Source organism: Saimiri boliviensis, chromosome 13 (genome assembly GCF_048565385.1).
Source record: "Saimiri boliviensis isolate mSaiBol1 chromosome 13, mSaiBol1.pri, whole genome shotgun sequence".
Taxonomy (NCBI): Eukaryota; Metazoa; Chordata; class Mammalia; order Primates; family Cebidae; genus Saimiri; species Saimiri boliviensis.
Window position 1 is genome coordinate 5,571,745 of NC_133461.1, and position 27,335 is coordinate 5,599,079.

General features: G+C 48.9%; 1 protein-coding gene across 1 annotated transcript; it reads left to right on the plus strand.

The window, feature by feature from the left end:
* Positions 1–42: 42 nt before the first annotated feature.
* On the plus strand, positions 43–22,952 carry DIPK1C (divergent protein kinase domain 1C). Its single transcript, XM_039463771.2, has 4 exons — positions 43–327; positions 10,424–11,101; positions 15,216–15,380; positions 20,353–22,952. Exons 1-4 carry the CDS (start codon positions 124–126, stop codon positions 20,569–20,571), a joined length of 1,266 nt encoding a protein of 421 aa, XP_039319705.1. The 5' UTR covers positions 43–123; the 3' UTR covers positions 20,572–22,952.
* The last annotated feature ends 4,383 nt before the right edge of the window (positions 22,953–27,335 follow it).

Sequence of the window (27,335 nt, forward strand, 5' to 3'; positions counted from 1 at the left end):
CCTCGCGCGGCCCCTCCCCCGCGTCCTCTGCCCACCGCGCGGGCCTGAGCCGCGGAGCCGGGACGCGAGCGCGGAACGCTGGGCGCAGGCGGCGGCGGGGCCGAGGCGCCTGCGGGGCTGGCGATGGCGCGGACGGCGGGAGAGAGGGGCCGGGGCCGGGCCGGGTGGTGCGGGCGGCACCCGCGCTGCGGGCGGGGCGTGCTCCTCGCCTTCGCCGCGTGGACCGCGGGCTGGGTGCTGGCGGCCGCGCTGCTGCTCCGCGCGCACCCGAGCGTCCTCTCCGAGCGCTGCACAGACGAGAAGAGCCGGCGCATCCTGGCCGCGCTGGTAGGTCCCGCCGCCGCTCTGCCCCGCGCCGCGCGTCCCGGGAGTGGGGATAGCACCGGTCCCGGGCCCCAGCCTCCCCCGGGGACTCGGGTGGCGGTGGCACCAGCCGGGTGTGTGGGGTCCCGACACAGGCGTGGAATGCCAGAGCGCACGCCCTGCTTCCCAGAATGGGAACGCAGCCGGGAGTGCTCCGCGGGCGCGCGGGGGGTGTCTCTCTACCCTTTTCGCCAGAATCCGCCCTTCTTCCCCAGGCAGCCTTTGCGTCCTACTCTCGCCACCCCTGAGCCCGAGCTCCAGAAGAAAGTTTGCAGGTCTGATCCGAGTGTCCAGGTCTGCTTTAGCCTCCGGGCAGCCCGCTAGGTGCCCGCGTCCAGTGTCGGGCGGCAGAGCTCCGGGCACGAGTCAGTGGTTCGTGATCGGAGGTGCCACGCCTCTGTCTCTGGGGTCCTCAGCGCTCCAGCCCAGCCCGCGGTGTGTGATTCCACCCTGGGCTGCCAGATCACCCCCCGCCCCCCACCTTGCCAAGCCCACGCGCAGGGTTGGTCCGGCCTCTGCCTCGGTGCGCTCCAGAGCCCAGGCTGTCCGCGGTCTCGGTCTGTGGGAACTGACGCTGCGTGCTCGCGGGCTGGCAGAGCGCTCTGCGGAGGCGGCTCGGACTCTGCAGATCCCGGGTCCTGGGGCCGAATGCTCACATCCAGCAGCTCCTCAGCTGAGCGGGAGAATTAAGGAGAGAAAGAAACATTTGACATTTTACAGACTGCTGCGTGCGCTGGGCTCAGATCCTGTGAATGAAATGCTCATCTTTAGTTGATTGGAAAGGTGGCTAGCAGTCCTCTCCTGCGCAAAGGAGACTTGAATAAAGATGGGAGTCCCCTAAATCCAGACAGGGGAAGATGGTAGCAACTACTCTAACATGACTTCTTAAGCGATTATTCACTTTCTAAAATAGGGACTATCTAAGCATTTGATTTGAAAAGTGATCTATTTTCTAAAACATCTTCAAGAAACACATGGGCAGTTTCAGTTCAATTGCTTACATCTGCGTGGGCCTTTTGAGATTGTAGATTTTCAACATTTTCAAAATGTGGGATCACAAAGGTTTTTAAAGTAAATGATTGTTTAAGTGAGATTGGAAATATTTTTTAAATGAGCCAGGTATACTAGCTAAAACAAGTTATGCTCCCTAATTCACTCTGATGTGTGTGTCATCGTGAATTGAACATATGTAGTTGAGACACTTACAGATTCTTTCCACTGACCCCCTTCTACTGTTACATGGTTTTTTTTTTAATCAGGTTTGTTTATTTATTTATTTTTGAGACAGAGTTTAACTTTTGTTGCCCAGGCTGGAGTGCCATGGCACGATCTCAGCTCACTGTGACCTCCACCTTCCCGGTTCAATTGATTCTCCTGCCTCAGTCTCCCAAGTAGCTGGGATTACAGGCATGCACCACCACTCCCAGCTAATTTTGTATTTTTAGTAGAGATGGGGTTTCTCAAAAAGTTGGTCAGGCTGGTCCTGAACTTCCGACCTCAGGAGATCCGCCTGCCTCACCCTCCCAAAGTTCTGGGATTACAGGCATGAGCCACCGCACTTGGCCAGTTCTAACAAGTTTTAAGTCGCAAGAGCTCACTGATTTTTCTTAGTAACCCATAAAAATCTTTTTCACTTATAAATTCCCCCCCCTGGTTTTCTTGTCTTGGGGGAAGGGAGTGCTGATAGACTAATTATAGCAAACTAACATTGACGGTCTGGCTGAAGTGGAATACCTATTTACAAATTTAATATAGTAATCCGTTAGATTAAGATAAAAAACGAATGCCATTTTTCATTTCTTTACCTTTGGTTAAGTGAGGAAAGGCCTAGTGGAAATTAAATCATCTTACTATAATTTAAGTAATTGCTAATCATAACTTTACCAGCATTCCAGGGTGGTAAATTAAAACCAGTTCTGTTTAGAGGTTTTACCAATGTATCTTCAGCGGCAGCCATATGGAATCTTTTCTAGTCAGACATAAAGCTGGAGAGATTGGTTCAGGCCCTGAAGGCCCTCAATCTTTCCTACAGCCACAAGAACGGTGTCAGAGGCCACACCCATCTCTCTAGGTATTGATGTGGTGCTGTCTGGTGAACTGGTTTTTGGGGGAGCAGCCTTTGCCCACAGGCCCTGTTTGAGTTCCTGACTCCTGACAGTCTCAGAACTCTCCCCCTGCCCCTCTTCCTGCCGCTTCCCTTTCTATGGTTTTCATCCTGAATATTTTGATGCGAGACCCACACAGGACCCTGGCTCAAGTTTTACCCAGGACACTCTGAGTTAGGACAGGGTTTAAATACAAGCCCAATCTTCACAATCCCGACTCTGCCTGGCTGAGTTGCAAAGTAGAGGTTGGCATTGTGGCTTTCAAGGACTTGAGCTGAATTGAGCTTCTGTCTCTGCTCCCCTGGCACTTCCCGATTCATTCTGCCTGGCTTTTATCCGTAATAATAAAACTGGTTGTTATTTTCCTGACGGGCCTCCAGACCCTCATTAGCTTTCACTCTGAATACCGGAGCATAGAAGAAACCACTTTGCCAGCTGAGCTGAAGGGAGACTTTCTGGCAGGACCCAGGGAGTTGTAGTGGGTTCCCCGCCCCCCAGTAGCCTCGGCTGCCAGTGTTCCCAGGCTCCCGCCTGGCAAGGGGCACTGCTGGCCTGCCAGGAGTGGACCCACCTGTAGGATAAAGGAATCACAGGAAAAAGCTTAGAGGCGAGAGAGGGGATGGGGGTCAGGGGTCTTCACGTTCTCCCCAAGCCCACACCCCACCTCCCTAGGGAGTCGACCACTTCCCACAAGTTCTTAGCAGAGCCAACCTGAATTGTTCCAAAGGATTGAGCCCTGGAGTTTCCAGCTTGGATTATTCCTGGTCAGACCTTAAGGCTCCCCTTAATGTTAGCTTTAAGAGGAACAGCACACTGTGAAATAGGCGCACTCAGGTCTCTGGAGCCCTGCGTTTCTAGTGGGCTGTGTCAGGAGGCCGAGCCAGCTGGGGAGCTAGCTTGGTGCTGGGTCATTGATACACCTGGCTTCTCATTCATTCAACAGGCTGAGCTCTTCACACTGAAGCAGAAGATGCAGGCTGCTGCCTGTTGACTCTTCCTCAGGGAAGGCACCATGTGAATCGTTTCACGGGTCTTATTTCACTGAGTTCCCTCAACAACCTCTATGAAATATTTGCTTTCAGTATCCCCGTTTCATAGATAGCAAAACTGAGCCTCAAGTAGGAGAAGTGATTTGCCCTGCTTCACACAGTTAATATGGTGAGGAGCCAGGATATGACCCTGGATAGTCTGATGGTAGCGATGACATGACAGTGGTTTCTGTAATAATGGAAACTCTACATAACAACTCATATACTTAACCCTTCCATACCATGTCATTCTTAAGGCAGGTCAAAGATATTCTCACAGACTGATATTCTGAAGGCTTAACTGGCTTTTTTGGCTAGTGAGGTCTTGATGGAATTTCACGTAGCTGTCTACATCAGAGATTCATTTTTAATAGGGCAGGCTTACGTTTCTTTGCTGCTGTGATAGAAACTGTCAAGGTCCCAACGGGACTACAGCATCCAGGGCACATACCCAGAGAGTTTTTCAGCAGTGAATGATTGCCTGAGTGCTCATCCACATTCCTAAAAGCAGGGAGGGGTTACAGAGTGGACCAGCTGACTGTGCTGAGATTCTGCAATGCACAGCACAGCTGCTTAGGGAAACACTACCACTGTCAAGTATGAATGTTGCTAACTGCAGAGGAACTTCATGCTCCTTAAAAACAAACACACAAAAGAAAACCCCTCAGACATGACCTTGGAGACCTTATCAGCAGTTTTCTAGACTAGAGTGCACAGGTTTTGTTTTTGCCTGAGAACCATGACATAAATTAGAGAGATACTAAGCAACAATTGCAAAGAGTGCTTCTCACAAAAGCGGGACGGATGTAATGGGAATGTGCATCTGTGTGGATATTTTCACATCGGTAAGAAGCACAAATCCACTGCAAACGTAATTAATTCTAAAAGCACGCCAGAGTTAGCTGCAATAAGACTTTAACTTGTTTCTTCAGCTTATTTTCAACTCCAATACCTGTGGATTTTATATGCATACACATCTGGGTACAGAAGTGTACCTGTCTTTAAACTGGCCTTAGGACCTCCTCCTATGCACAGAGGAGTCTGAGAAAAACTTTTTTTTTTAAGGTGGAGTCTTGCTTTGTTGCCCAGGCTGGAGTGCAGTGGAGTGATCTCAGCTCACTGCAACCTCCACCTCCTGGGTTCAAGTGATTATCCTGCCTTCCGAGTAGATGGGACTATAGGCCCATGCCACCATGCCTGGCTAATTATTTGTATTTTTAGTAGAGAGGGGGTTTTACCATGTTAGCCAGGATGGTCTCAATCTTCTGACTTTGTGATCCACCCACCTCGGCCTCCCAAAATGTTAGGATTACAGGTGTGAGCCACTGCGCCTGGCCTAAAGACTGATTTTTAAAATGGACCTACATAAACTACTTCTATTGAGTTCAACAACAACAACAACAAAACCTACCTCCTTCAACAGGACAAGGACATGCTGCTAATAAAATATCCCACTATCATCTTTAACATGATGAAAGTTTTTGGGGTTTTTTGTTTTTCTTGAGACAGGGTCTTCCTCCGTCACCTTGGCTGGAGTGCAGTGGTGCAAACAGGACTCACTGTGACCTCTACTTCCCAGGCCAGTCAGTCCTCCTGTCTCCATCTCTCAAGTAGCTGAGACTATAAGCATGGCTCAGCTAATTAATTTTTTATTTTTGTAGAGTCGGGGGTCTTGCCATGTTGCCCATCCAGACTGGTCTTGAATTCCTGGGCTCAAGTGATCCTCCTTCCTCAGCCTCCCAAACTGCTGGGCTTACAGGCATGATCCACGTGTCTGGCCTGATGACGATTTTAAATTCAAACTTGTAATTTGTACATTGAGTTGACCATTTTTTAAAATGCTGGATTAAATCTTTTTCTGTGCTCGGCAGGCACAGACATGCAGGAAGGTGCTGCAGATTTACTTTCACACTGGTGAAGAGGAGACAAATTTTGTGTTCTACACAAGAGGAGTAGGAATTGAAAAGCCAGAAATACTTCATTGTAAAGGATATCAAGGAACGTCTGTGCTGTAACTACAATTGTATAAAGACGGTTTCTGACTTAGGATGGTTTAACTTGCGATTTTTCAACTTTATGACAGGGTGAAAGTGAGATGCATTCAGTGGAAACTCCACTTTGAGGATCCATGCAACCATTCGGGTTTTCACTTTCAGGGCGGCATTCAATAAATTCCATGAAATTACGTGAGATAGTCAACACTTCATTTTACATAGGTGTTGTATGAGATAATTTTGCCCTGCCAGAGGCTAATAATGTAAGTGTTCCGGGCATGTTTAAGGTAGATGGGGCTAAGCTGTGATGCTCGGTATGTTAGGTGCATGAAACGCGTTTTCAACCTACTCTGGGGCTGTTGGGGCATAACCCATTGTAAGCTGAGGAGGATCTGTATCGTTTTCACGCTTTGCTTTAATGTAAATGCTCTCTTAGGGCAAGTGGGGTGACGGGGGTACTGAAAAGTTAGGTTATAAACCCAAGACCTTACCTGTGGAAGCTGGCGGGTCTGGTCAGGCCTTTGGTCCTGACACATAGTGTCACCGCACCAAGCAGGCGTCGGGGAGGCAGGCTTACACGCCAATGTGCTGCTGATGTTCAGAAAAACAGCCAAAAGGAATGTTTTCTTCCAAAATCTTTAGGCTGGATGCCAAATTCAACAGTTATACCATTGTTCTAAACGTCTCACCACTCCTGTGTGGAATTGCCCTCCAAATTCAGAGGCAAATCTCATATGGGTTTGTATTTTATTGATGCGGCACAGTTTTGTATTAGATGTGGTGCTGTGGGGACCTGACCCAGTGCCACTCAACCATGGCCATGACTGAATGAGCCCTGGGGTAGGGGAGGGAGACAACAATTCCGCTTAGGGGTGGTGCTGGCTTTGGGGCAAAGGTTGATGTGGCCAGGCAGGGTAGGAAGCATTGAAGTCCCACGGAGACACCCTGAATGACATTTCCAGCAGAGCAGCTCAGCCTGTCAGCAGGTGCTTGCTTCAACTGCGCCCTCTATTCCCAGGGTCGTTTCTGGTTCTCTGAACACACAGGGCTACTTTGAAACTCAGGGCCTTTGCACAAGTTCTCTGTAACTCAGCTGCCCTCTCCCTCAAAGATTTCTAATTCCTCTCTCAAAATTGAGCTCAGAGGCATCTCCCCCAGGAAGAAGTCACCCTGCCCCCTCCCAACCCTTTCCAACCAGGGCTTGAGAGGAAACTAACATTGAGCAAGCCACCTTAGGCCGGGCACTGTGTTAGGACTGTCTCCCTGTGACCTTGTTTGACTCCGTGACGCAGTATCATTATCCTCATTTTCCAGACTCAGAAACAAGCCACACAGCATGCCAGGGGCAGAGCCCAGAGGCAGACCCAATCTGTGCCAAGCTTAGCCTCACTGGGGCCCTGTCCTGTCACTCTCATGCCGTTTAGGGGTTTCAAAGGCTGTCCCCTCTGCTCTGTGAACTCCAGCGCCTGGCAGCTGTGGTCGGATGGTGGCCCGTCCAGGCTCGCACACAACTGGGCTTGCTCTGGAAAGCTGGAGCTGTTGATTTGGGGGTGGCTCAGTCCCAATCCCAGTGGAGCAGAGAGGAGGTAGCTTCTTGGCCGGCAGGTGTCTCTCATGGCTAGTGGCTCTGGTGGCCACAGTTTATATGAGAGGAATGAGGGACCTGGCAGTCACGGTGGGTACCCTCCTCACTCCGCTAATGGAAATGGGGTCCAGCATCTCTGACACTTCTCTCCTGAGCCTCCTCTCTCAGTTGCAACCAGGACCACGTCTCCCTGCCCGCACAGCACTGTGGGACCCTGAAGTTCCCAGCTCAGAATCACAGCTCTGGCTCCGCTGGAGTTCTACTGTGTGCTTTTCTTTCTTTTTCAATGGTTCTCTTTGCAAAAGTACTTTCAATTTAATGAAATATGTGATAACACTATAAAATTTTATGGGAGTGAATCAAACTATTTTGGGTATCATACTTGTGGAAGTTTTATTTTTTAATTTAAAAAATCAGAAAACAATTTTTTTTGCCTTTTCTTACCAGATTTATAAAGATGTGAACCCCTGTAAATACCAGATAAAGCAGGAGGCAACTCCCAACAAGTAAAATGAACAGCCCCTACTGTTTCTGCCAGCGACATCTTCTTGCTCATGGTGGTTTCAGTTCCTATCATTCATCTTCACCTCACTTCAGGTCTTGGAGGAGCCTGACCAGCTGCTGTGTTCTTCTGAAGGGCAGTGTGGAGGCCAAGGCAAGCAAAGTGTGCTGGACACAAAGGATCCCAGTCCCCCCATGCGCCTTTCATGACCCCATGCCTTGCGAAGAGTGACCAGGGTTAAAGCCAAAGAATGACATTTTACCACGATTCTCTTGAGTTAAATTCCAAAATGAACGCAGCAGGTGCACAATTCCAAATGTGTTTAAAGCAGCCGGCGAGTGTATGTTAATACAGCTTCCTTACGGCTGTGGGTTTCCAAAGATGCAAAGCCCCAGGCAAATAGGGTGGTGTCACTAGCTCCAGGGCCAGGATCGTGGGTTTCTGTCTACTCACGATAGACAAAAGCTCTCTCGTGGGCATCATTGTGCTGGCCAAGCAAGACTTCCCCATCCCCAACCCAGTGCATTATAGAGAGATCCAAAATGCAGGGACTGGGAGGAGCCCCCCACCGCTTCACCTGGAAGCCAGGGGGCAGCTCAGACAGCTCGGCTTTGGCCTTTTGGGCTGTTGTACTACCTGATGTAGTCCTGAAAAATATCTAGATACTTCTTTTAAGCACTCGGACTGTTTCTTTTCAATAAGCACTTGGAACAATTAGCCTGCAGTGTTTATAAAGGCCCCCAGTCCCTCCCTTACCAAATGTTTTGGGGCCAGGTGCGTTTCAAAATTCAAGTCTTGTTGAATGTTAGAAAGATCACATAGTACCATATATTTTGCATATGGGACAGTGCCAGTAATCAAGTTAATAATGCTACAGTAGAATGTATGCAAATTCATACCAAGTCAAACACATATAGATACAAATAGGCTCGTATCTTTTCAGCTGGGTTTTGCCACCACATAAGGTCAAATGAGTCATGAATAACTTGCAGTTTTCAGAGGTCGTTGATTTTTAATTAATTAATTAATTAATTAATTAATTTTTTGAGACAGAGACTTGCTCTGTTTCCCAGGCTGGAGTGTAGTGACATAATTTCAGCTCACTTCAACTTGCGCCTCCTGGGTTCAAGCGATTCTCTTGCTTAAGCCTTCTGAGTAGCTGGGACTATAGGCATGCACCACTATGGCTGGCTAATTGTTGTATTTTTAGTAGAGACAGGGTTTCACCATGTTGGCCAGGCTGGTCTCAAACTCTTGGCCTCAAGCGATCTGCCAGTCTTGGCCTCCCAAAATTCTGGGGTTATAGGGGTGAGCCATCATGATAAGTTTGCCTTTGGAATTATTTATACATCTAGGTACTGGAGGTTTTGACTTCAAGTAGCTGCTTGTAATCTGCTTGGGATGGGTACAACTGACCTACCTGGCCACCTGTGAGGCTGGGCAGTGTCTGATTAGGAACCCAGGGCTGTTCCCGGGCCTCTCCTGTTGCCTGGCTCGTGCATATGCTGTGGCGTCCACACACACTTCCCACTTGGCTGGTACAATTACCGTGCAGGGAGGCAGGGGCACGACGCAGGGAAAGAGTTTGAAGCCTGGGGCAGGTAAGGACGTGGCAGCATGGTTGGACCATGGAATCCAAGCTCAGGGACCCTTGGCCCCATCTTTTGTCCTGGCACCATGCTGCACTTTGCTACTGCTGAGCCTTCAAGTCCTTTCTCATAAATGAAACGGGGTGAGAACATGAGCTTTGGGAGTTGATATTTCTTATGAACTTAGAAGAACTCGGGTAACTCTGTGGTTTCATGTGCTGTAGAATTTCCAGGAAGGAAGAGAGGCCTTTATTTGCTGACATGGAGGAAGATATTTGTGGGGGAAACGGGTGGGACTAGGAAATACACTCAACACCTAATCAAAATGGTCCAGTGGTTTAGCGTTTCTGAAAAAGAAAAGAGAGAAGAGGATGACAGTCCTCTCCTTCCTTCCACTCTGCGCCTCTTCCTTCCCTCCCTCTGGCAAGATTGTCAGGCTGGACCAGCTTCTCAGGGAATTTGTGGTGGGGAAGGCTGCCAGGTCCCCTCGTGGCTGCATCCTAAGGTCTCCTGGAGTCGAGAAGACATACCCCATCTGGGGGCTCTTGGACAGCCTTGCTCGCTATCGCCTGAATGCAAACACACCCAACTCTTCCAGAATGCATCCTGCATGGGTCCTCCTTGGCCCCTGTCTTCTGCAGCTCACCAGCCATGAGCCCTGTTCTCACTCGTGTATCGTCTAGAGGCTTCTCCTCTAAACATCTGCAGTCCTCCAGCCTGCAAGCTTTACAGACCATTCCACTTCACATGGAAAACAGCAAGCTCAAGGAATATACCTGTAGGAAGGGTCATTACTGTGGTCAAGGCTGGGGGCAGATAGGGTTCCTGGGGTCCCCTCAGCTGAGACCTGACCTCACTGCTTAGATGCAGGAGTCAGAAGCTCTCCCAGTGACCCTAAAGTGTGGCCAGAGTCGAGAGCTACGCCTGGTCCAGCCCCCTCCCCTGTTGGTTTCCTGGTCTCTGGCTTTCCCAGAGCCACCCAGCTGGATGATGGGAAGTCAGCTTCCCCGCTGCAGGTGTCCTCATTCTGCAGAGCTGTCCCAGGCCCGAGCGAGGTGGGTAATGACTGCGAGCAGCTCCTTTAACCCTACCCTGAATTCCTCACCGGCTGGTGGCCTCTGTGGTCCACAGGGCAAAGGTTTCTCTGCACAGCTGGATTATCAGCAACCTGAGGGCAGCGGCCAAGCTGTCCCTTTCTCTGATACCCACCCGAGAAACAGAGCACTCCACTGTGACTGCCTGTCCCCTTCCTTCCAGTGCAGGGACTACCGGCGCGGTGTGCTGGCTGGGGACCTGTGCGTGGACCTGTGCGTGGCGGGAAAGCTGCTCTTCCGACGCTGCCTGCATCACAACAGGGGCAAGAAGGTGCTGCAGGCCGACTGGCGGGGCCGGCCTGTAGTCCTCAAGTCCAAGGAGGAGGCCTTCTCCAGCTTCCCACCCCTCGGCCTGTTGGAAGAAGAGGCAGGGGAGGGTGGCCAGGACGTACCTGAGGCGGAACTCCTCCTGATGGTGGCCGGGGAGGTCAAGAGCGTCCTGGGCCTGGAGCTGTCCAACAGCAGCCTGGGGCCGTGGTGGCCGGGCAGGCGGGGGCCACGCTGGCGGGGACAGCTGGCCAGCCTGTGGGCCCTGCTGCAGCAGGAGGAGTACGTCTACTTCAGCCTGCTTCAGGACCTCAGCCCCCACGTGCTGCCCGTGCTGGGCTCCTGCGGCCACTTCTACGCTGTGGAGTTCCTGGCTGCGGGCAGCCCCCACCACCGGGCTCTCTTCCCCCTGGACCGGGCTCCGGGTGTCCCTGGGGGTGGCCAGGCCAAGGCCATCAGCGACATTGCGCTCAGCTTCTTGGACATGGTGAACCATTTTGACAGCGACTTTTCCCACCGCCTCCACCTCTGCGACATCAAGCCAGAAAACTTTGCCATCCGGAGTGACTTCACAGTAAGTGCTGCAGGGCGGGTGTGCTTATGTGTGAAGAACGGAGCTCTCGGGTCTGGTGGGAAGGAAATGAGAGGGTTTCTGAGCTCCTGGCCTGAGTTAGCAAACCACTATTGCTTCTGTAGTCTCAAAGAACTCAGAGAGCTCCCACTCACCAGACCACTTCCTCTCAGATGTTAGCAAGGAACAGATGCATCTGGAGTGAGGAATTGAATGGACGGAGCCCACAGTGGGAGGCAGAGGGCCAGGCCACGTTCGTCCTCCCAGAGGGCTGCTCTGGTTCCTTCACCTGAGCCGCGGGGCTGCTTTGAGTAGGCTCACTTGTGGGTCTGTTTAACTTGAGCAGAAAATAGTCCACAGGAGGTGAGGGGCTGAAGAGGGCGATGAGGGAGGGTGGCCTCTGGTGTGCGGGTGCTGTTCTCAAGCTGCACACGCTCTGTGACCCAGTGTTTTTTTTCTGGAGAGGTTCCAGTTAGTTTCCATTCCCTATGTAAGACTTCTAGAGGAACAAATGGAGCTTTCGTGACTTCCACAAGGGAAAAACCTGCCCAGGTAGAAATATCTGCCACCGCACCGTGGGGCACATGTGTGTTCATCTCCTGCCCTGGGGCCAGGCAGCCGCATGAGAACAGCAGGAGCGGACGAGCAGCGGTGGGAGCCTCAGCGTCCTCGTGTAACACAAACCCCTCTCTCTTTACCTGGTTGGGCAAACACTGATGTGTCAGAGTAATGCTGCTGCAATGATCCCAGTGCCCTCATGCTGTACCAAGCACTGGGACCCTCCGAGAGGAAGTAGTAATAGGGCAGGCAGGGATGTCGCAGGTGCGGGATGGGTTTGGGGAAAGCAGCGTGCTCTGCTCCCCACCTGCTGTAACAAGTTCATTCTTACACGGTCAGTGCTGCCAGCCAAACAGCCAGACCTGCTTAGCTCCAGTCACCAGGGCCTGCTGGTCACCATGGGGCCTGGTTCATGGTCGGGTCGTGCTCTTCATCATGGTTGTAACATAAAGGGACAAAAACCAGGCACCGTTACTGCCAGTCATGGCCTCCAAGGCAGGTGGCACAGGAGTGGCATGGCCTTCTGAAAGCAGCTGGAAAACTAAATCTGCTGCCAGTGTAAATCCTTCTCCACCCATGCCCTCATCCCTGCAAAGGGCATTGTATATCCCACCTTCAGTGCTCTGTCCTAATGCCTCAGTCCCTGCCGCCCTGCAGGGCTGACAAGCCAAGGGTGCCTCAAAGTGTGGCAGGGAATGAGCTAGGAGGTTCTGGGAGGTTCCAGGGGGTCTGTGTGCTGGGCTGGGAACTCCAAGGGAACTCAGCTCCGTTTGCAATACTCTGAGTGCCACGTGCATCTCCCAGACACTGTGCCGATATGTGTGTGGCGGAGAATGACCCACAGACACATTGAGGCCTTGTGGGGGAGGTCAGGGAGTATCCATGCACAACCCCCCCAGCTCTTGGCAGCCGCAGGCCAGTTCTTGTCACTCAGTCACCCCCTTCTTCCTCCGGCAGGTGTCAGTAAGCATCAGAGAGTGGGATCCAGCAGGTGCCGTAATTGTTGAGGGAATTTCTCGAGGATATCTGCTTCCCGAAGGAGCCGGGGTTGATGGGGTCTGTGAGGCCGAGTGGACATCATTGGATGCTTTTTATCTACTTGTCGATTGTCCAGTGACTGCTTTGTGGGAACCACCTAAGTTGTGCCTCCAATACCTTGCACACCATCAGCACAAAACATTTGGTCAATAAAATAATGACTGTGCAGCCTTTGCCTAGCCCTGGACTGTGTTTTGCTGGCTGGCGCTGCACCGCTCAGGGCTGTTACCTCCACTGCAGTCTTGGCTTGGGTGAGGATAGGGAGGAGGACAGGAGTCGTCCCCTTCACCAGTCCTGCTGTTCTGGACCCTTCTTGCAGACCCGGGGGTTCAAGGAGTTATTTTCCCCAAGCTTTTACAACTTTTGAGTGAAAACCAGCAATATCTGCATCACCAGAGAGCTCATTAGAAATGCAAATTCTCAAACACCACCCCAGACCTATTGAATCAGAAACAACCGGGATGGGAGCCAGCAATCCCTGTCTTAAACACAAGACCTCCTAGTTGATTCTTATGTGGGCTCATGTTTGAGAGACGGTGAGCTCAGAGTCCTGCGGGTGGGTCCTGACTTTGAGCCCAGGTTGCTGGGCTGCCCCTGCGGAAGGAAGGGGCGCCTCCCAGCAGATGCCCACTTGCAGATCTCGAGGGTGTGCCCAGTGGCTGTAAATGAGTAACTAGGAGCCATCACGACTTCATGGTCCTACACTATTGCCCGCCCCCCACCCCAGTACTCTTTTCCAGCAGATGGCATGGTTTCCTACTCCAGGGCCACGCTTTTTGGTGAAGAATGAAATAATTCTTGTTCATTTTCCTATTCCGATGCCAGGAGGAAGTTTGAAGAAGATGAGGCAAGTTGGGTAATTTCATGCAGGAAGGATTTTGATTCTCCTGATGTTAAGAAACATGATGTAGGTTTTTCTGTTCTTTTTTTTAAAAAATACTGCTCTTATTTTAGGTGCATAGGGTTACGTTTATGAGTTGTAATCCATTGTAGACCTCATACACTAAAAATTAAAAAATAAATCTGGCTCTCCAGAAGGAGAAGGAAACTATCAGAAATGGGAAGGAGAAGTTGCAAGAAGCTAAAATTCTAATTAGGGGCCCAGGGGAGGCTGGGGAGTATGCCAGAAACCATAGAAAGAAGAGTCGTAGCCCCAGCAATGAATTATAAAGACGGGAGAGTCATTAGCATAGCCCTTCTTCATTCTTAGTGTGTTAACCAGGGCAGATAATGAAATCAGCTATTTGTTTTGGCTAAATAATGGGATAGGAAAGATTAAAATGAGATGTTGTAGCATCCGAATTAGTAATTAGGCAAAACCCCTTAAATAGAGAAAAGGCCTATATTGTTTGTTTCCATTAATCTCCACATATTTTGAAATACAGCTCCATTTTACTAAATAATCCCCACAAACTTCATTGCCTTTAGCATCAATCCTGAATGAAAAGCTAAAACTAAAACCCAAACCAAAATGTGCTTCCCAAATTGCATAGAACTGAGGAGGAATAACCAATGAATGAAACGCTGTTTGAAACACTCCCAAAGGGAGAAGGAAAGGCTGCTATTTCGATGCTGACCTGTGAAGGCTTGTGAAATGCCACTGACTCCATCAAATTCATCAACTTTCCTAGTGCCTGTTTAACACCCGAAGCTATACACGGCTTGATTTGGGCAGATTCCAGGTTTTCTCAGGTTTGAGCTCATCTGTTTTTGTTGTTGCATCTAGGTGACTGAGGAAGAGCTGCATATTTTAAAAGTTCTTTTTTTTTTTTTTTTTCTGTTTTTGAAGTCTGTTTGGTTCAATGCCAGGGAGATAAATCTGAAGTTCCAGGGGTCATCGTGTTCTCACGACGACAGTGAACTCAGGCGTTTCTCCTGTTCAGGTCCTTTGCATATCAATCTTAATTCGAGGACTCTCCTTCACTTTGTCGTCTGTCAGTCCAAAGCCAGCTGACTCAGGTAACAGACATGCCGTGAGGAGAACATAGGCACTGCCTACCTCAGTTTCTCCATCACGCGTGAAGACCTGCCCCTCGAATGTGGATTCCTTGGATTGCTTGTATTCACGAGGATAGATTCTCTGTATCTTACAGTTTTACAGCCCTGACTCTTGAAGCTCAGAGACCAAAGTGATAAGGGAGCAGAGGGGAAATTCATTTACAAGACATCTCAGAGATCCTACTGGCCAAGCTGAGAAAATGTCTAAAGATGAAAAGTGATATTTGTGGTGACAGTTCCGAATCCTGGGCTTTCACCATGGCTGCAGAGTTCTTTTTGCAGTTAAAGCCTTGCAATAACTATGACAGTTGCCTGTGTAAAATAAAATGCATGCAGGCACTTCAAGGGAGCAGTCCACTCCCCAGGGCATGGCTGGGGCTTTCCTCTTGGCTCGTGAGAGTTCCGGGATCACCTGTGACCTGGACAGTGGCACCCGCATGAGCTGAGCACAAGCTGTGAACAGGCTCCCTCTCCGAGGAGCTGACCAGTAGCCCTTTGATAGCCCGTGCTCTTTTGATTACAGGTGGTGGCTATTGATGTGGACATGGCCTTTTTTGAACCTAAAATGAGGGAAATCCTTGAACAGAATTGCACAGGAGATGAAGACTGCAATTTCTTTGACTGTTTTTCAAGATGTGATTTGCGAGTCAACAAGTGTGGAGCACAGCGCGTCAACAACAACCTGCAGGTAGGCGGAGGCCGCCAGGGCTGGGGGAGGGAGGGAGGGGGCTCCGCGGCTGTTCCTGCCGCTAGCACTGCAGATACCCTCTGTGGAGCTCAAGGGCAACCTTTTCAGGCCATCCATGTGGCTCAGTCGATGTGGTCAATAAAGGCAGGACCTCGGGATGGAACAGTCATGTGCTCTTTGTTGCCCTCCCCCAGGGTTGTTGGTCAGGTGACCCAGGGGCATCTGCTGAGGGTTGCTCCCTGCAGAGCTGGCTGCTGGGCTTCCTCTTGCCCAGGCTCCACCCCACGTATCAACAACCGCTCATGGACACGGGTACACCCATGATGAAAACCCGGAGACTAATCCACCAAAGACAAGACTGAGAAGGATGCAAAGCAGTCCCGAGACACTGGCCTCACTAGAGGTTGGACAGAAAGCACCATCCAGACAGGCCAGGAGTCAGGTCCAGAAAGTAGTTTAGAGTGGAAGAAATGAGCGAAGTCCAGAAGATCAGCCACACGTGGAGTGCACACAGGACTTGGGCATTCAGAGGCAGCCAGCCTCAGGCTCCCCGTCTGGGGTTGAAGCATCTCCCCTCTTGCGGCAGAAGCTGTTTCTTTCTGCCCTCACCGAGGCTTTCATGGAGGGTGGATGCACCTGGGCCCACAGGTGCTCATCATAGCCGGAGGCGGCCCCGCAGCGTCCAGGTGGGCCTCGCCGTGGCCTGGTTGCATGTGATCGCTCACGGGGCTCTGGCTTCGCACTCTCCAACCTGCTCCCCTAGTGGGCCCTCCACTGTAGCTTGTCCTCCTCCTTCCTTGAACCTGAAAGGCCAGTGTGAATCCACTGCAGACCCAAAACGCAGGTTACGTGGGAGCAGGAGAGAGGAGCCCAGCATGGTGCTGCATGAGCCGTGATGGGGATGATTTGGGAAGGCGGGGACAGGTCTGCTGTTAATCTGGTGGTCCTAGCCAGGCCAAACAAACACCCCCACTCTACCACCCCAGAGTCTACAGGAACCTTCTGGGCCAAAGAATCACTGCGTATTTCCCCTTTCAGGAAGTCTAGGAACGCGGTGGCCTTCAGAGGTGTCTCCATCCCAGCCTCTTTAATGTGGACTCACACCCTTGGTGGAGTCTGTCATGAATCATTCTTCTTGAGCTGTGGGAAGAAGATAATTTTCACCTGAGCATCCACTGCCTTGCGAGCCCATCCTACAAAATGGGAACACAAACGCCTGCTCTTTGCACTATAACGAGAGGCTGAGTTTACACCTTTATGTAGAAAGGGCTCTTACCGATTCATTAAGGGGCAGCAGGAACACAAAGAAAATTGGCAGAACAGTCACCAAATGCAAACGCTGAAATCCAAATGGCCAAAAAATTTGGAAAATTATTTTGTCTTACCATTCAAAGACATGCAGGTTGAAATTCAATGATAAGAAATTTCACTTGCCAATCGGGAATAGTCATTGAAATGCTATCAATTAACAGTTGAGGCTTCAGGGAAATAAAGAAGTGTCTATATTGCTAAGGTGGTTGTGAATCACGTCTCTCTTGAGGGTGTGTGGCTGTTAGACACGTTAGCCCTGCTCTTTAGTTGGGCAATTTTATTTGTGCACATATCTGATTATTGACTTTGAATAAAGTCCTAGAAATGAAATTACACGTTCTATTAGGATATGAGAAAATATGAAGCATTAGGTGAAAAAAATGCAGGTTACAAATTAGTCTTTACAATACCATCCTATTTTTGTTAAACAGTATATGATCCTTATATACCAAAATGTCAAATATACCTATATCCCAAAATGTCAAAAGCAAGTATTTCTGGAAGGTAGGATTACAGATAATTTTCTTTATTTTATATTTTCTTAGTTTTTTACTTTTTATTTCTATTTTATTTTAGAGACAGTGTCTCGCTTCATCACCCAAGCTAGAGTGCAGTGACACAATCAGCTCACTGCAGCCTTGAACTCCTGGGCTTAAGTGATCCTCTCACCTCAGCCTCCCAAATAAATGGGACTACAGGTGCATGCCACCACACCTAGCTAACTTTTTAATTTTTAATTTTTCGCAGAGACGTGGTCTCACTATGTTACCCAGGCTTGTCTCAGGCTTATAGTCTGAGAAGGTAACATAGTGAGACCACGTCTTCAAGTGATCCTCCCATCTCAGCTTACCAAACTTCTGGGATTACAGGTTTGAGCTACCATACCCAGCCTTAATTTTCTACATTTTGAATCCAAAATACCCCCCAAAATCTTGCTCTGTATAAATTTACAAATCAATAAAATGGAAATAGACCTATGAAATACAGGTATTTAGCCTCCAATAAAGGAGGCCTTTTAGACCAGGGCAGGGAGAGCTGTATTGCGCAGTGAGCAGTGCTGGTAAACTGGCTGGCTGGGCATGACAAACACCATGTTAGCTTCCTACTCCGGACCTCACACTAGATTCCAGATGACTCAGATACATGAAAAGATGAAATCCTCAAGGTACCAGAAAAAGCTGGGCGAGTTTCAAATATTATTCTAATGTAGAGAAGGCCTTTGCGAGTATGAGACAAAGCCAAAGAGGAACTGTTGACAAATTTAATTATCTTTCAGAAGAAAACCCATGTTGGTGTAAACAAAATTACACACACACACCAGAGCAAATACAAAAGTTACATGAGAAAATGTGCAAAGCGTTTGTGGTTCTTCTTATAGACTAGGGGTGCAGAGGTTGGAAGGGGGCTCCTTCCGGCTGCTGGGGCTCATTCTCCCAGGACTGGCTTCACCAAGGGGAGACCCACTTTCCAGAGGCAGCATCTAGTGATTGGTTCAAGAGGGTGAACCAGACACCAAGCTCCCTGTGCCTCACAAAGGGACAACTCCACAGGGACCCCCCCAGCCCCACACACTTGCTTCTTCCTCAGTTCCATGGAGTGTGGTTCCCAAGGACAGGCCTCAGAGAATCTCTGCCTGCAAACATCTGTCTTCGAGTCTACTTCCTGGGGAACCAACCTAAAGCAAGGGCAATGTCCTTAAGACATAAAGAGCATCTACAAATGAACACAACAAAGGCCAAAAATAGAAACTTGACCATTCATTGAAAAGGAAGCACCAACAGCTCTCAAACTAAGAAAAATGCAAATGAAACCATTTTCACCCATCTGTTGGCAAAATGAATCTGTGACACTGGTGTTGGAGCGGCCTTACAAGCATTCTTGGAAACATTGCCAGGGAATAGAAATTAGTAGAAATTTTATGAAGTCAATTTAACATATCTATCAAAACAAAAATGCACATGCCCTTTGACCTGGAAATCCCATTTCTAAAAATGTAGTCACATGTACAAAATGCAATAGGATATATCTGCAAGACATTTATTGCAGCATTGTTCATAATGGAAAATGTTATTATGCAACCTCAATTCCATCAATAGGGAACTCGTTAAATAACTTATGATACATGCAAACATTTCACAAGTGGCCATTCAATCACGTGGAATATCCTCATAAGAACTGATTTGGAGGGAATGGCTGGGCGAGGTGGCTCATGCCTGTAGTCCCAGTGCTTTGGAAGGCCAAGCTGGGTGAATCGCTTGAGCCCTGGAGTACAAGAACGGCCTGGGCAACATGGCAAAATCCTGTTCTCTACAAAAAATACAAAAACTAGCCAGGCATGGTGGCACATGCTTGTAGTCCCAGCTACTCAGGAGGCTGAGGTGGTAGAAGGATTGCTTGAGTCGGGGAGGTCGAAATTGCAGTGAGCCAAGATGGCACCACTGCATTCCAGCCTGGGTGACAGAGTGAGACCCTGTCTCAAAAAAAAAAAATCAATTTGGAGGGATCTCCCTCATATAAATGGGGGTGGAAGTTGGAGAGCAGCGGGTGTAATATACTACCTATGTGTAAAAGAAAAAGAGAATGCGCATGTCAAAGACTGTCTCATTCTCAGCCGGAGCTGAGCGGGGTGGGGTGGAGCTCAAGACTGCAGTCTGGCCTTAAGAACATTTTAGATTTTGCACATGAAAATGTATTCTCTATTAAAAAAAACAAAAACAAAAACACAATTTAGTTTTGAAAAGAATCCTCGCCTTTGCAGGGATTGTGAAATGGAAGTTGCAGTTTTTGTCCTCTGTGAAGCAATAGCTCTCTACAATGGAGCCGTTTGTTAATTGAATCTGATACCGAGTGTGAGGCAGAGAAATCAAGCACGAGGAAGCACGCAGCTCCCAGCTCATTTCTGAGGGTGGGAAACTGGAGGGGCTATGAAACAAACAGCATGTTTAAACTGGGAAATTTCAAGAGATCCTCAGCATCACTGAGGATCATACCCGATTAGAATGACAGAGAGTGGCTAATTCTTACTTCTTCTCCTGGAATAACACGCGTCACAGAGCCTTAGGAAAGCCTTATGCCTGCAGCCTGTTCTCTCAGATATGCCTTTTTCTCCATGAGCCTTAAAGTGCGATACAGGCAGCCGCTCAAGTTCACACACTTCTCCCTCACGCAGTGTTTGGCCCTTCAGACGACCTGGTCAGGTGGTCATCGTGGTCACTAGGACCGGCTTGTGGATGAGAAAGCTCATCTCCAGGTGGTGATGGCAAAGCTGGCCTCCCTCAGGCCTGCAGAGGACCAGCTCTTCCCGCAGCAGTGACTGCCTGTGACTTCTGCTTCCCTTCCTCCCTAGAAATGTGTCCAGTCCTTTTTCAGTGTCACCCAGGACTTCCTCCATTTGCTGGGGGCGCTGGAAAGGGAACTTTCTGTCTTACGCCGGGGTCAGCTTCTCCTCTCCGAGGTGCTGTTTGTTCCTGGTGCTGAAAGGTTTACGCTGCAGAAATGAGTGCACGTGTCAGAATTCGGATGGTCTCTGAATTGCGCTCCCTGAAGGATGGGGGTGGGGTGGGAGAGAAGCTGAGATCTGTTTCAGAACCAATCCTGGGCTTGGGAAGCTTTTAGGAGGATTTGCTGCCCTAAATTAACTGCCCACCCTTCCTTCCCTCAGGTCATCTGTGACAAAATATTTCGCCATTGGTTTTCCGCACCTCTCAAGAGCTCTGCAGTCTCTTTCCAGCTTCAGCTGCAGTTACAGGAGGCGGTGCAGGAATGTGCAGACCCTGTGGTTTCCAGCGGGAACACCCAGAGAGCAGCCCCCAGCATGTTCTGGAAGCTTCGCAGACTCCTCCAAGCCACACTGAGGGAGCTGCAGGAGGCAGAGGAGTAGACAATTTCTGGCCTTAAACAAGCCCACACAGGAAAAAAGAGACCTTGATGGATTTCTTCTGTCATCGTTTTAAAGATGAGCCATTTCCCTGTGCAAACCAGTGATCTCTGGGGTGCTGTTCTGGCCTCCACAGTGTGGAGTGCCAAGTGCTGCTGCCAGAGACGTGCCTCCTTTGCTCTGGTCCTGCCCTGGCCTCTGACCTGTTGCCTGGTGTAAAATGCGATGAGGGAGGGGATGGGGTACAGAGCATTTTACTTCAGGGCTCTCTGTCAGAAGACACGAACCTGTGTGCAGTTGCTCAATGCAGAGAGAACTTGCACCTGGTTTTCCCGGCAGAGTTCCAGCTGCTCCTCTGTCAAGTGTTACCACATTAAAGTGTGTGTGCACGCAAATAAACGTGTATGCCTGTGCCTGGGTGCAGATGAGCATGTGAGCATGTGTGAGTGTGCACACATGTGCCCATGAGTGTCTGCCTGTGTGTGTGCACAGGTGAGTGTGCTCATGAGGCATACGTGTGCCTGTGTGAATGTGTATACGAGTGTGAATGGGTGTGTGCACATGAGTGCACAGGTGTCAGCATGTGTATAAGTGTAGGCACATGTACATGACTCTGAGTGTGAGCAGCTGAGTGTGTTCGGGATGCGTGTTAGGGTGGGAAGTGGTGCTTTCTCTAGTATGTCCTCTGGAACAGCTTGTCTACCTAGTAAAGAAGTGTCACCTTTCTTTGGGAATACAATTTTAAAAAATACATTTTTAAGGAATGTAATTTGCATTGCAGAGAGTGTGTAATGGCTGGCAGCTTACAGTATTTTTCATTTTGTGGAATCCACCAAGGTTATGGATGGGGCTTTCGGGAGCCACGTATTGTACACACCGTCCCCTGAGCAGGAATTGTAGGTTGGCTTGATGTAGTGCTGTCTTCCCACTCGAGAGAAATTTAAAGTAGAGTGAATGCTGAGGTCAGCATTGGCTCCAGGCAGGACCAGAGACCCGCATCTTTCTTTTGTGGATTGAAGATCTAGTGATAGGCATCAACTCATCCTGCAGCATGATAGGCTCATCAGTGGTGATCTCAAGGAAGCTTTTCCAGCAGAAGACAGACGGGGCATGGCCATGTGGAGCCAGTGAGCTTTCACTTAAAGGGACCTGGTTTCTACTTATACCTGTGACCCACAAGTGCTCAACAAACCAACTGATCACCCCTTTTAGGAATCCCGTGAAAAGGGAAATTGAGAAAGATGAGAGAATCCGGAAATCATGTTGGCGGGTTATACATTGGAGAAGACATATTAATCTGACGTTTTAAAAGTCACAAATTGACACATTACAAATGATCTCTTATCCTGGCCTGCAACCCCTTTCTAAACCTGAGAAAGGGGAGTGCCTTCTGCCGTACTTTGGGATCCCCTTTACTGGCTCTGCCCCTCAGGGCACTCTGAGAAGTGATGTGTGGGACTAGGTTGATCAGAGGCCGCAGCTGTACATTCTGCCTTCTCCAAGGGCCTGTTAGAAGGCCCGCAGCCGGCTGCTGTTCTTATCCATCACCACTGGGGATCTTCCAAATGACACCGAGTTCCACAGAGGGCCTCCTCTCCTCACGGACAGGAAGACTGGCTTTGCAGTTGTATTTCTATCAAGAAGAAAAAAAACCACGTCAGCCACCCTGTGGCACAAGTAAATTAAAACCAAAGTTCCAGGGCGAGGCCTAGGACTAGTGGATTCCACAGGAAAGGGGGCTCTGGGCTGTCGGGCGGAGGCTCCTTTTCTCTCCAGAGCTGCGCTGGGTGTGTTGCCATTCTGTGGCGCTCGGGGATACTTTGGGTGATGTTCACCTTCTGGGCAGGTTCTCTACAAGCAAAAAGGTTTACAGGAAGACGGGTGTGAGACAGAGGGAGGGAGGGAAGGAGAGAAGCCACTTGGTGTTGCTATCTGGGACCTTTAAACAGTGAGTTTTGCTCTGGGAGGTCAAGTGGGTCTCTCATGGGTGGACTCTGGGATGCCAGCCATTCGTTAGTGGCCTGAGCTCACTGACCAGGCAGCAAAGCCAGCCTGGAAAAGGGAAAAAATTAGTTTTCCTTTCAACCAAAATGGAAAGACATGTTTTTGTTTACTATGGAGACTATGCAACATATAATTACTCAACACAATTGTGGTTTTATTGCTGAAAAGGAGCCGTTTTATCTCTTCCTGTTATGTTTGGCTACCCAGTTATACACACACACACACACACACACACACACACCCTTTTCCATCCCTGCCTGGGAATTCTCATTAGGGCAGCAGCTCTTAAATTGTGGTGAAGCTCAGTTTGGTTTTTAATTTTGAAACCTTGCAAAATAATGCTTTTATATAATGTAATAAATTAACACTGTGTATATCAATATTTAGTATTTTGAATATGGCAAATGAGTTTTCTTCTGGCTGATCTAATTGGGCAACAACCCCACTCATAGAGGAAAATGTCTCCCTAAATGATTTCTGTTTTGTTATAATAACACATGGTAGACAGAACACTCTTGGAGACACGTTGATGGGATCTGAAAAAGATTATAAAGTAAACTCATCAAGCTCAGGCTATTTCTCTTTAAGTTTTATCCAAATGAAAGCAAATGGTGCTTTGTTCATGTCCACTTCTTCAGCAGGATTCCTTTGCCACAATTTACCTACATAAATTGTAGTTAAAATGTCATTTGATGAAAAGAAAGAATTCTATAATTGTATACTTTATTGGCTTACAGCTGACAAACCCTAACACATTGTGGTTTGTGTAGAAATTCTAGTTGGCTCAGGCTACTTGCTTGTGGATACCTGGACTGATCAGCAAGTCAGTTGGCCAACATCAAATGGCAATGTCACGTAACACCACAAACGTTTACAAACACTGCCAGTATTGCTAAACCCTCCTCTCAATTCTCATCTCATATGAGGCAAATAAAAACTAACAGTCCAGAGACATGCTGCCTCCTAGAAGCCCACCAGGCTTAGCCTCCCATGCCTCCGGGCCCATCCTAAAGCCCAGCCTGCTCAACCCTTCTAGAGTGTCTAAGATGAACATCCAGGACATTGCCTTAAATGATTGGAAGAATGACTATTTTTAAAACTTGATTTGGAAGCTGTTCTTTGAATAGCAGTAGGTGGAGGAGTTTGGTTGAAAATTTTTTAAGCCAATGACGGCATTAAGATGCTCTTGTGTTCACCACACTAGCCCCTGTGGTTGGCAAACAAATGCCACTTTGGCTCTAACATCTGTTAGTTCAGGGAAAACAGAGCTATGGAAAGAAGTGCCCCCACCTGATTCACCTTCACACGCTGCTTCTCCTTGAAACCTGCCTTTTACTTCTGTACCTTTAAGAAAGCAATCTGTTACAGCTGAAGCTGATGGAGCTGGTTATTGATTTTCATTTAAAACCTTACCTCCCAGAGTCTGTTCTTACCTTCTAAATTGGGGATAACCACCTCGCTCACAGCCTGTTGTGAGGCTTTCAGGAGATGACGAGCATCGAGCTTGTGGCACGGGGCCTGGTGCAGAAACAGGCACGGGAATCTTCCACAAATGCCAATGGGAGGACTCCAGGTAGGGGACCAGCTTCGGAATCCCACTACGCCAGCTCTCTAGCTCAGGAAGACCCAGCGCTGGGCTTTAACTCCACACGGAATTGTGCCTAGAGTCACTCTCTGTGGATGGTGGTCTTGGCTAAAAGGTTCGTCCGGGTTTTCCTTAATGACCTAAAGCAGCGGTCCCCAGCTTTTTTGGCACCAGGGACTGGTTTCATGGAAGACAGTTTCTCCATGGGCAGGATGGGGAGGTGGTTGGTTTTGAGATGATTCAAGCGCATTACATTCATTGTACACTTTATTTCTATTATTACATTGTAATATATAATGAAAAAATTACACAACACACCGTAATGTAGAATCAGTGGGAGCCCTGAGCTTGTGTTCCTGTAACTCGGTGGTCTCATCTGGGCTGATGGGAGGCAATGACCCATCATCAGGCATTAGATTCTCATAAGGAGCATGCGACCTAGATCCCTCATATGTGCAGTTCACAATAGGGTCCACACTCCTCTGAGACTCTAATGCTGCGGCTGATGTGACAGGAGGTGAAGCTCAGGTGGTGACGTGAGTGACGGGCAGCAGCAGTCAACACAGATGAAGCTCCACTCACTCGTTCACTGCTTGCTCCTGTGGTGCAACCCAGGTCCCAACAGGGCCCAGACCAGTCCTGGTCCATGGGGAGTTGGGGGTTGGGGACCCCTGAATGAAAGGAGACCAGAGAGTGGATACAACTGGATGCTGCTCTCAGTGGACACTGACAGCCTCAGCCAGCTTCTGCTGCTGGGCCCCAGCACGTTTTAAGGCTAGGTATTGACAAATCACAAAAATTGGATCTTATTGGTTGATTCCATTTCTGCCTATTTAATAGGAGTGGGAGACATAGATCTTATCAATTCGCACTTCCACGTCACTGGTGAGGCTGTGCTCATGTATTAGCTACGTGTCTGCTTTTTTGGCAAATTGTGCACATACTTTGCTCATTTTTCACTAGGTCATCTTTCTAAAAAATGATTAATCCGGTACATATGCTGCAGGTATTTTCTTCCAATACATGGTCTGTGTAATTACTGACTGCTGCTGTCAGCGAGGAAGCAGAGGACTGAAGCCGCCCACTCTTCTCTAAAACATACTTTGTTTTCTTTCACTGTTGAGTACACTTTAGGGTAAAAGGCTGTCTAATGGCTTTCAAGTTTGCTTTCTAAAATGCATCCTAGAGAGCTGTCTGCTCCTGGCCCGTGCCCTCTCCCGGACTGGCCACTTTTGCTTTGTGATGTGAGAATACCCAGGAATGATTTGGATTCTGAAACCTGCCTTGAAGGATTTTGATCCTCAAGGTTGGCCTTCCTTCTGCTCCTTATATTTTGCCAGTGGGGTGTAGTTCCCTCTTCTTGCGCGTTGCCGAGGCTCAGCCTTTCGAGAAATCCTACAGGACACTTTGAAGAGTAGAGAAAGGTGTTTGCTGGGCTCCACTTTGAGTGCTGGACCCCTATCAACTGCAGTAGGGCTGGCAGTAAAGCAGCTACATTGCCTGGGGTCTATATCCTGGGTTCCTTGTCGTGCCGGGAAAATGTAAGACATGGCACACATGAGGAGTTTAGGAGCAGAGGTTTAATAAGAGAAATAGCTCTCTCCATAGAGAAAGGGGTCTCCGAGTGGAAAGGACCAGCTGGTGGCCAAGGTGCCAGATTTTATGGTCTGGTTTGAGGAGGTGGCGTCTGACTCACCTTGGAGTCTCAGATTGACTGGATCCGGTATGATGTTTACATAGTGCATGGGGGAGGGGAAGGCTGGTCACCTCACCCTAATCTTATTAGGCAAAGGGGCTTTCCAGTGGATCGGGCCATCTTGTCTGCTCGACTGTACATGTGGCTGGCAGAGAAGGGATGATGGAGCTGGCATCCTCAAGCTGTCTAGTCCCTCGTTCTCGCCAGCATTCACTCATGCAGCCTCCCAGCCTGCTCGTCTGTCTGCAGCTTGACTTTACAGGATGCTCGTTGCTAGAAAATGATTTGGGGCTGTTTTTCATTAAAAGAAAAAGCCTTACTGAGGACTCCCAGGACCTCACTATTTGCCTAAGTAATTGCTTCTTAGCTCCTGTATCAGCAGATTTGGGAGGCTGAAGAAAACACCCAGAGCCAGCACACCAAGCACAGAGTTCACTGAGGGGAATTTTTATACAGAATGACCCAGCAGTGCTGGGCTGGACAGGAGAACTGGAGTAGCTTGCAAAATGCATGCAGCTCATAGAGCAGCTTCAGTGAGTGCCCTCCCACGATCACCTTCTACCCAGCCACCTTCATTTAACCTGACACAAAGGGCCTCTATACCTGGTATCACATTCTGTGGTGTGGGCTGGGGGCTCAGATGTTTCTCATAGATAAGGAATGAATCTCTGGGATGGGCCGCTCCCAGATTCCTTGGTTCAGAACAGAACGGAGCTAAGACATCATGCAGCCATGGCCATTCTCAGGGTGTGTTTGTTATCACTGCCAATTGTGTCTGCCACATGTGGCCAGGAGTCCAGGAGCTCACAAGCAGGGCTCAGACTTTTTCTTTTCCTCCTCTAATGTCACTGGCAGGCCGGGCGAGGTGGCTCATGCCTGTAATCCCAGCACTTTGGAAGGTGGAGGCAGGTGGATCACCTGAGGTCAGGAGTCCAGCCTGGCTAACATGGTAAAACCCCATCTCTACTAAACATACAAAAATTAGCTGGGTGTGGTGGCACACGCCTATAATCCCAGCTACTTGGGAGGCTGAGGCACAAGAATCACTTTGAAACTGGGAAGCGGAGGTTTCAGTGAGCCAAGATTGTGCCACTGCAATCCAGCCTGGACGACAGAGTGAGGCTTTGTCTCCACAAAAAAAAAAAAAAAAAAAAAAAAAAAAAAAAAAAAAAAAAAAAAAATTGAAAAAATTGAAAAATTGAAAAAGTTACTGGGATCCATTGTATTTCCCACATCTGGTGGTTGAAACATGAACTCTGAGATAAAAACCTGAAATCTTTTCTCAGCAGCAACATCTAGCAGTTTAGTGACACTGGGCAAGTGACTTAACCTCCCTCTGGCTTAGTTTCCCCATCTGTAAGTGCATTAATAATTTTAGTTGCCCTATCTCACAGGGCTGTTGTAAGGATTTTCTGGGACAGTGCACATATTGAAAGAGGTCAGTAACTGATTACAAGCTACTTTAAGCCACAAGGTTGGCTT

Excerpts from the sequence above, each read along its gene's own strand:
- DIPK1C (XM_039463771.2), top strand. The coding sequence starts at position 124 with ATGGCGCGGACGGCGGGAGAGAGGGGCCGGGGCCGGGCCGGGTGGTGC. Across the intron at positions 11,102-15,215 it reads CCATCCGGAGTGACTTCACA|GTGGTGGCTATTGATGTGGA; the intron begins GTAAGTGCTGCA and ends TTTTGATTACAG. Across the intron at positions 15,381-20,352 it reads GCGTCAACAACAACCTGCAG|GTCATCTGTGACAAAATATT; the intron begins GTAGGCGGAGGC and ends TCCTTCCCTCAG.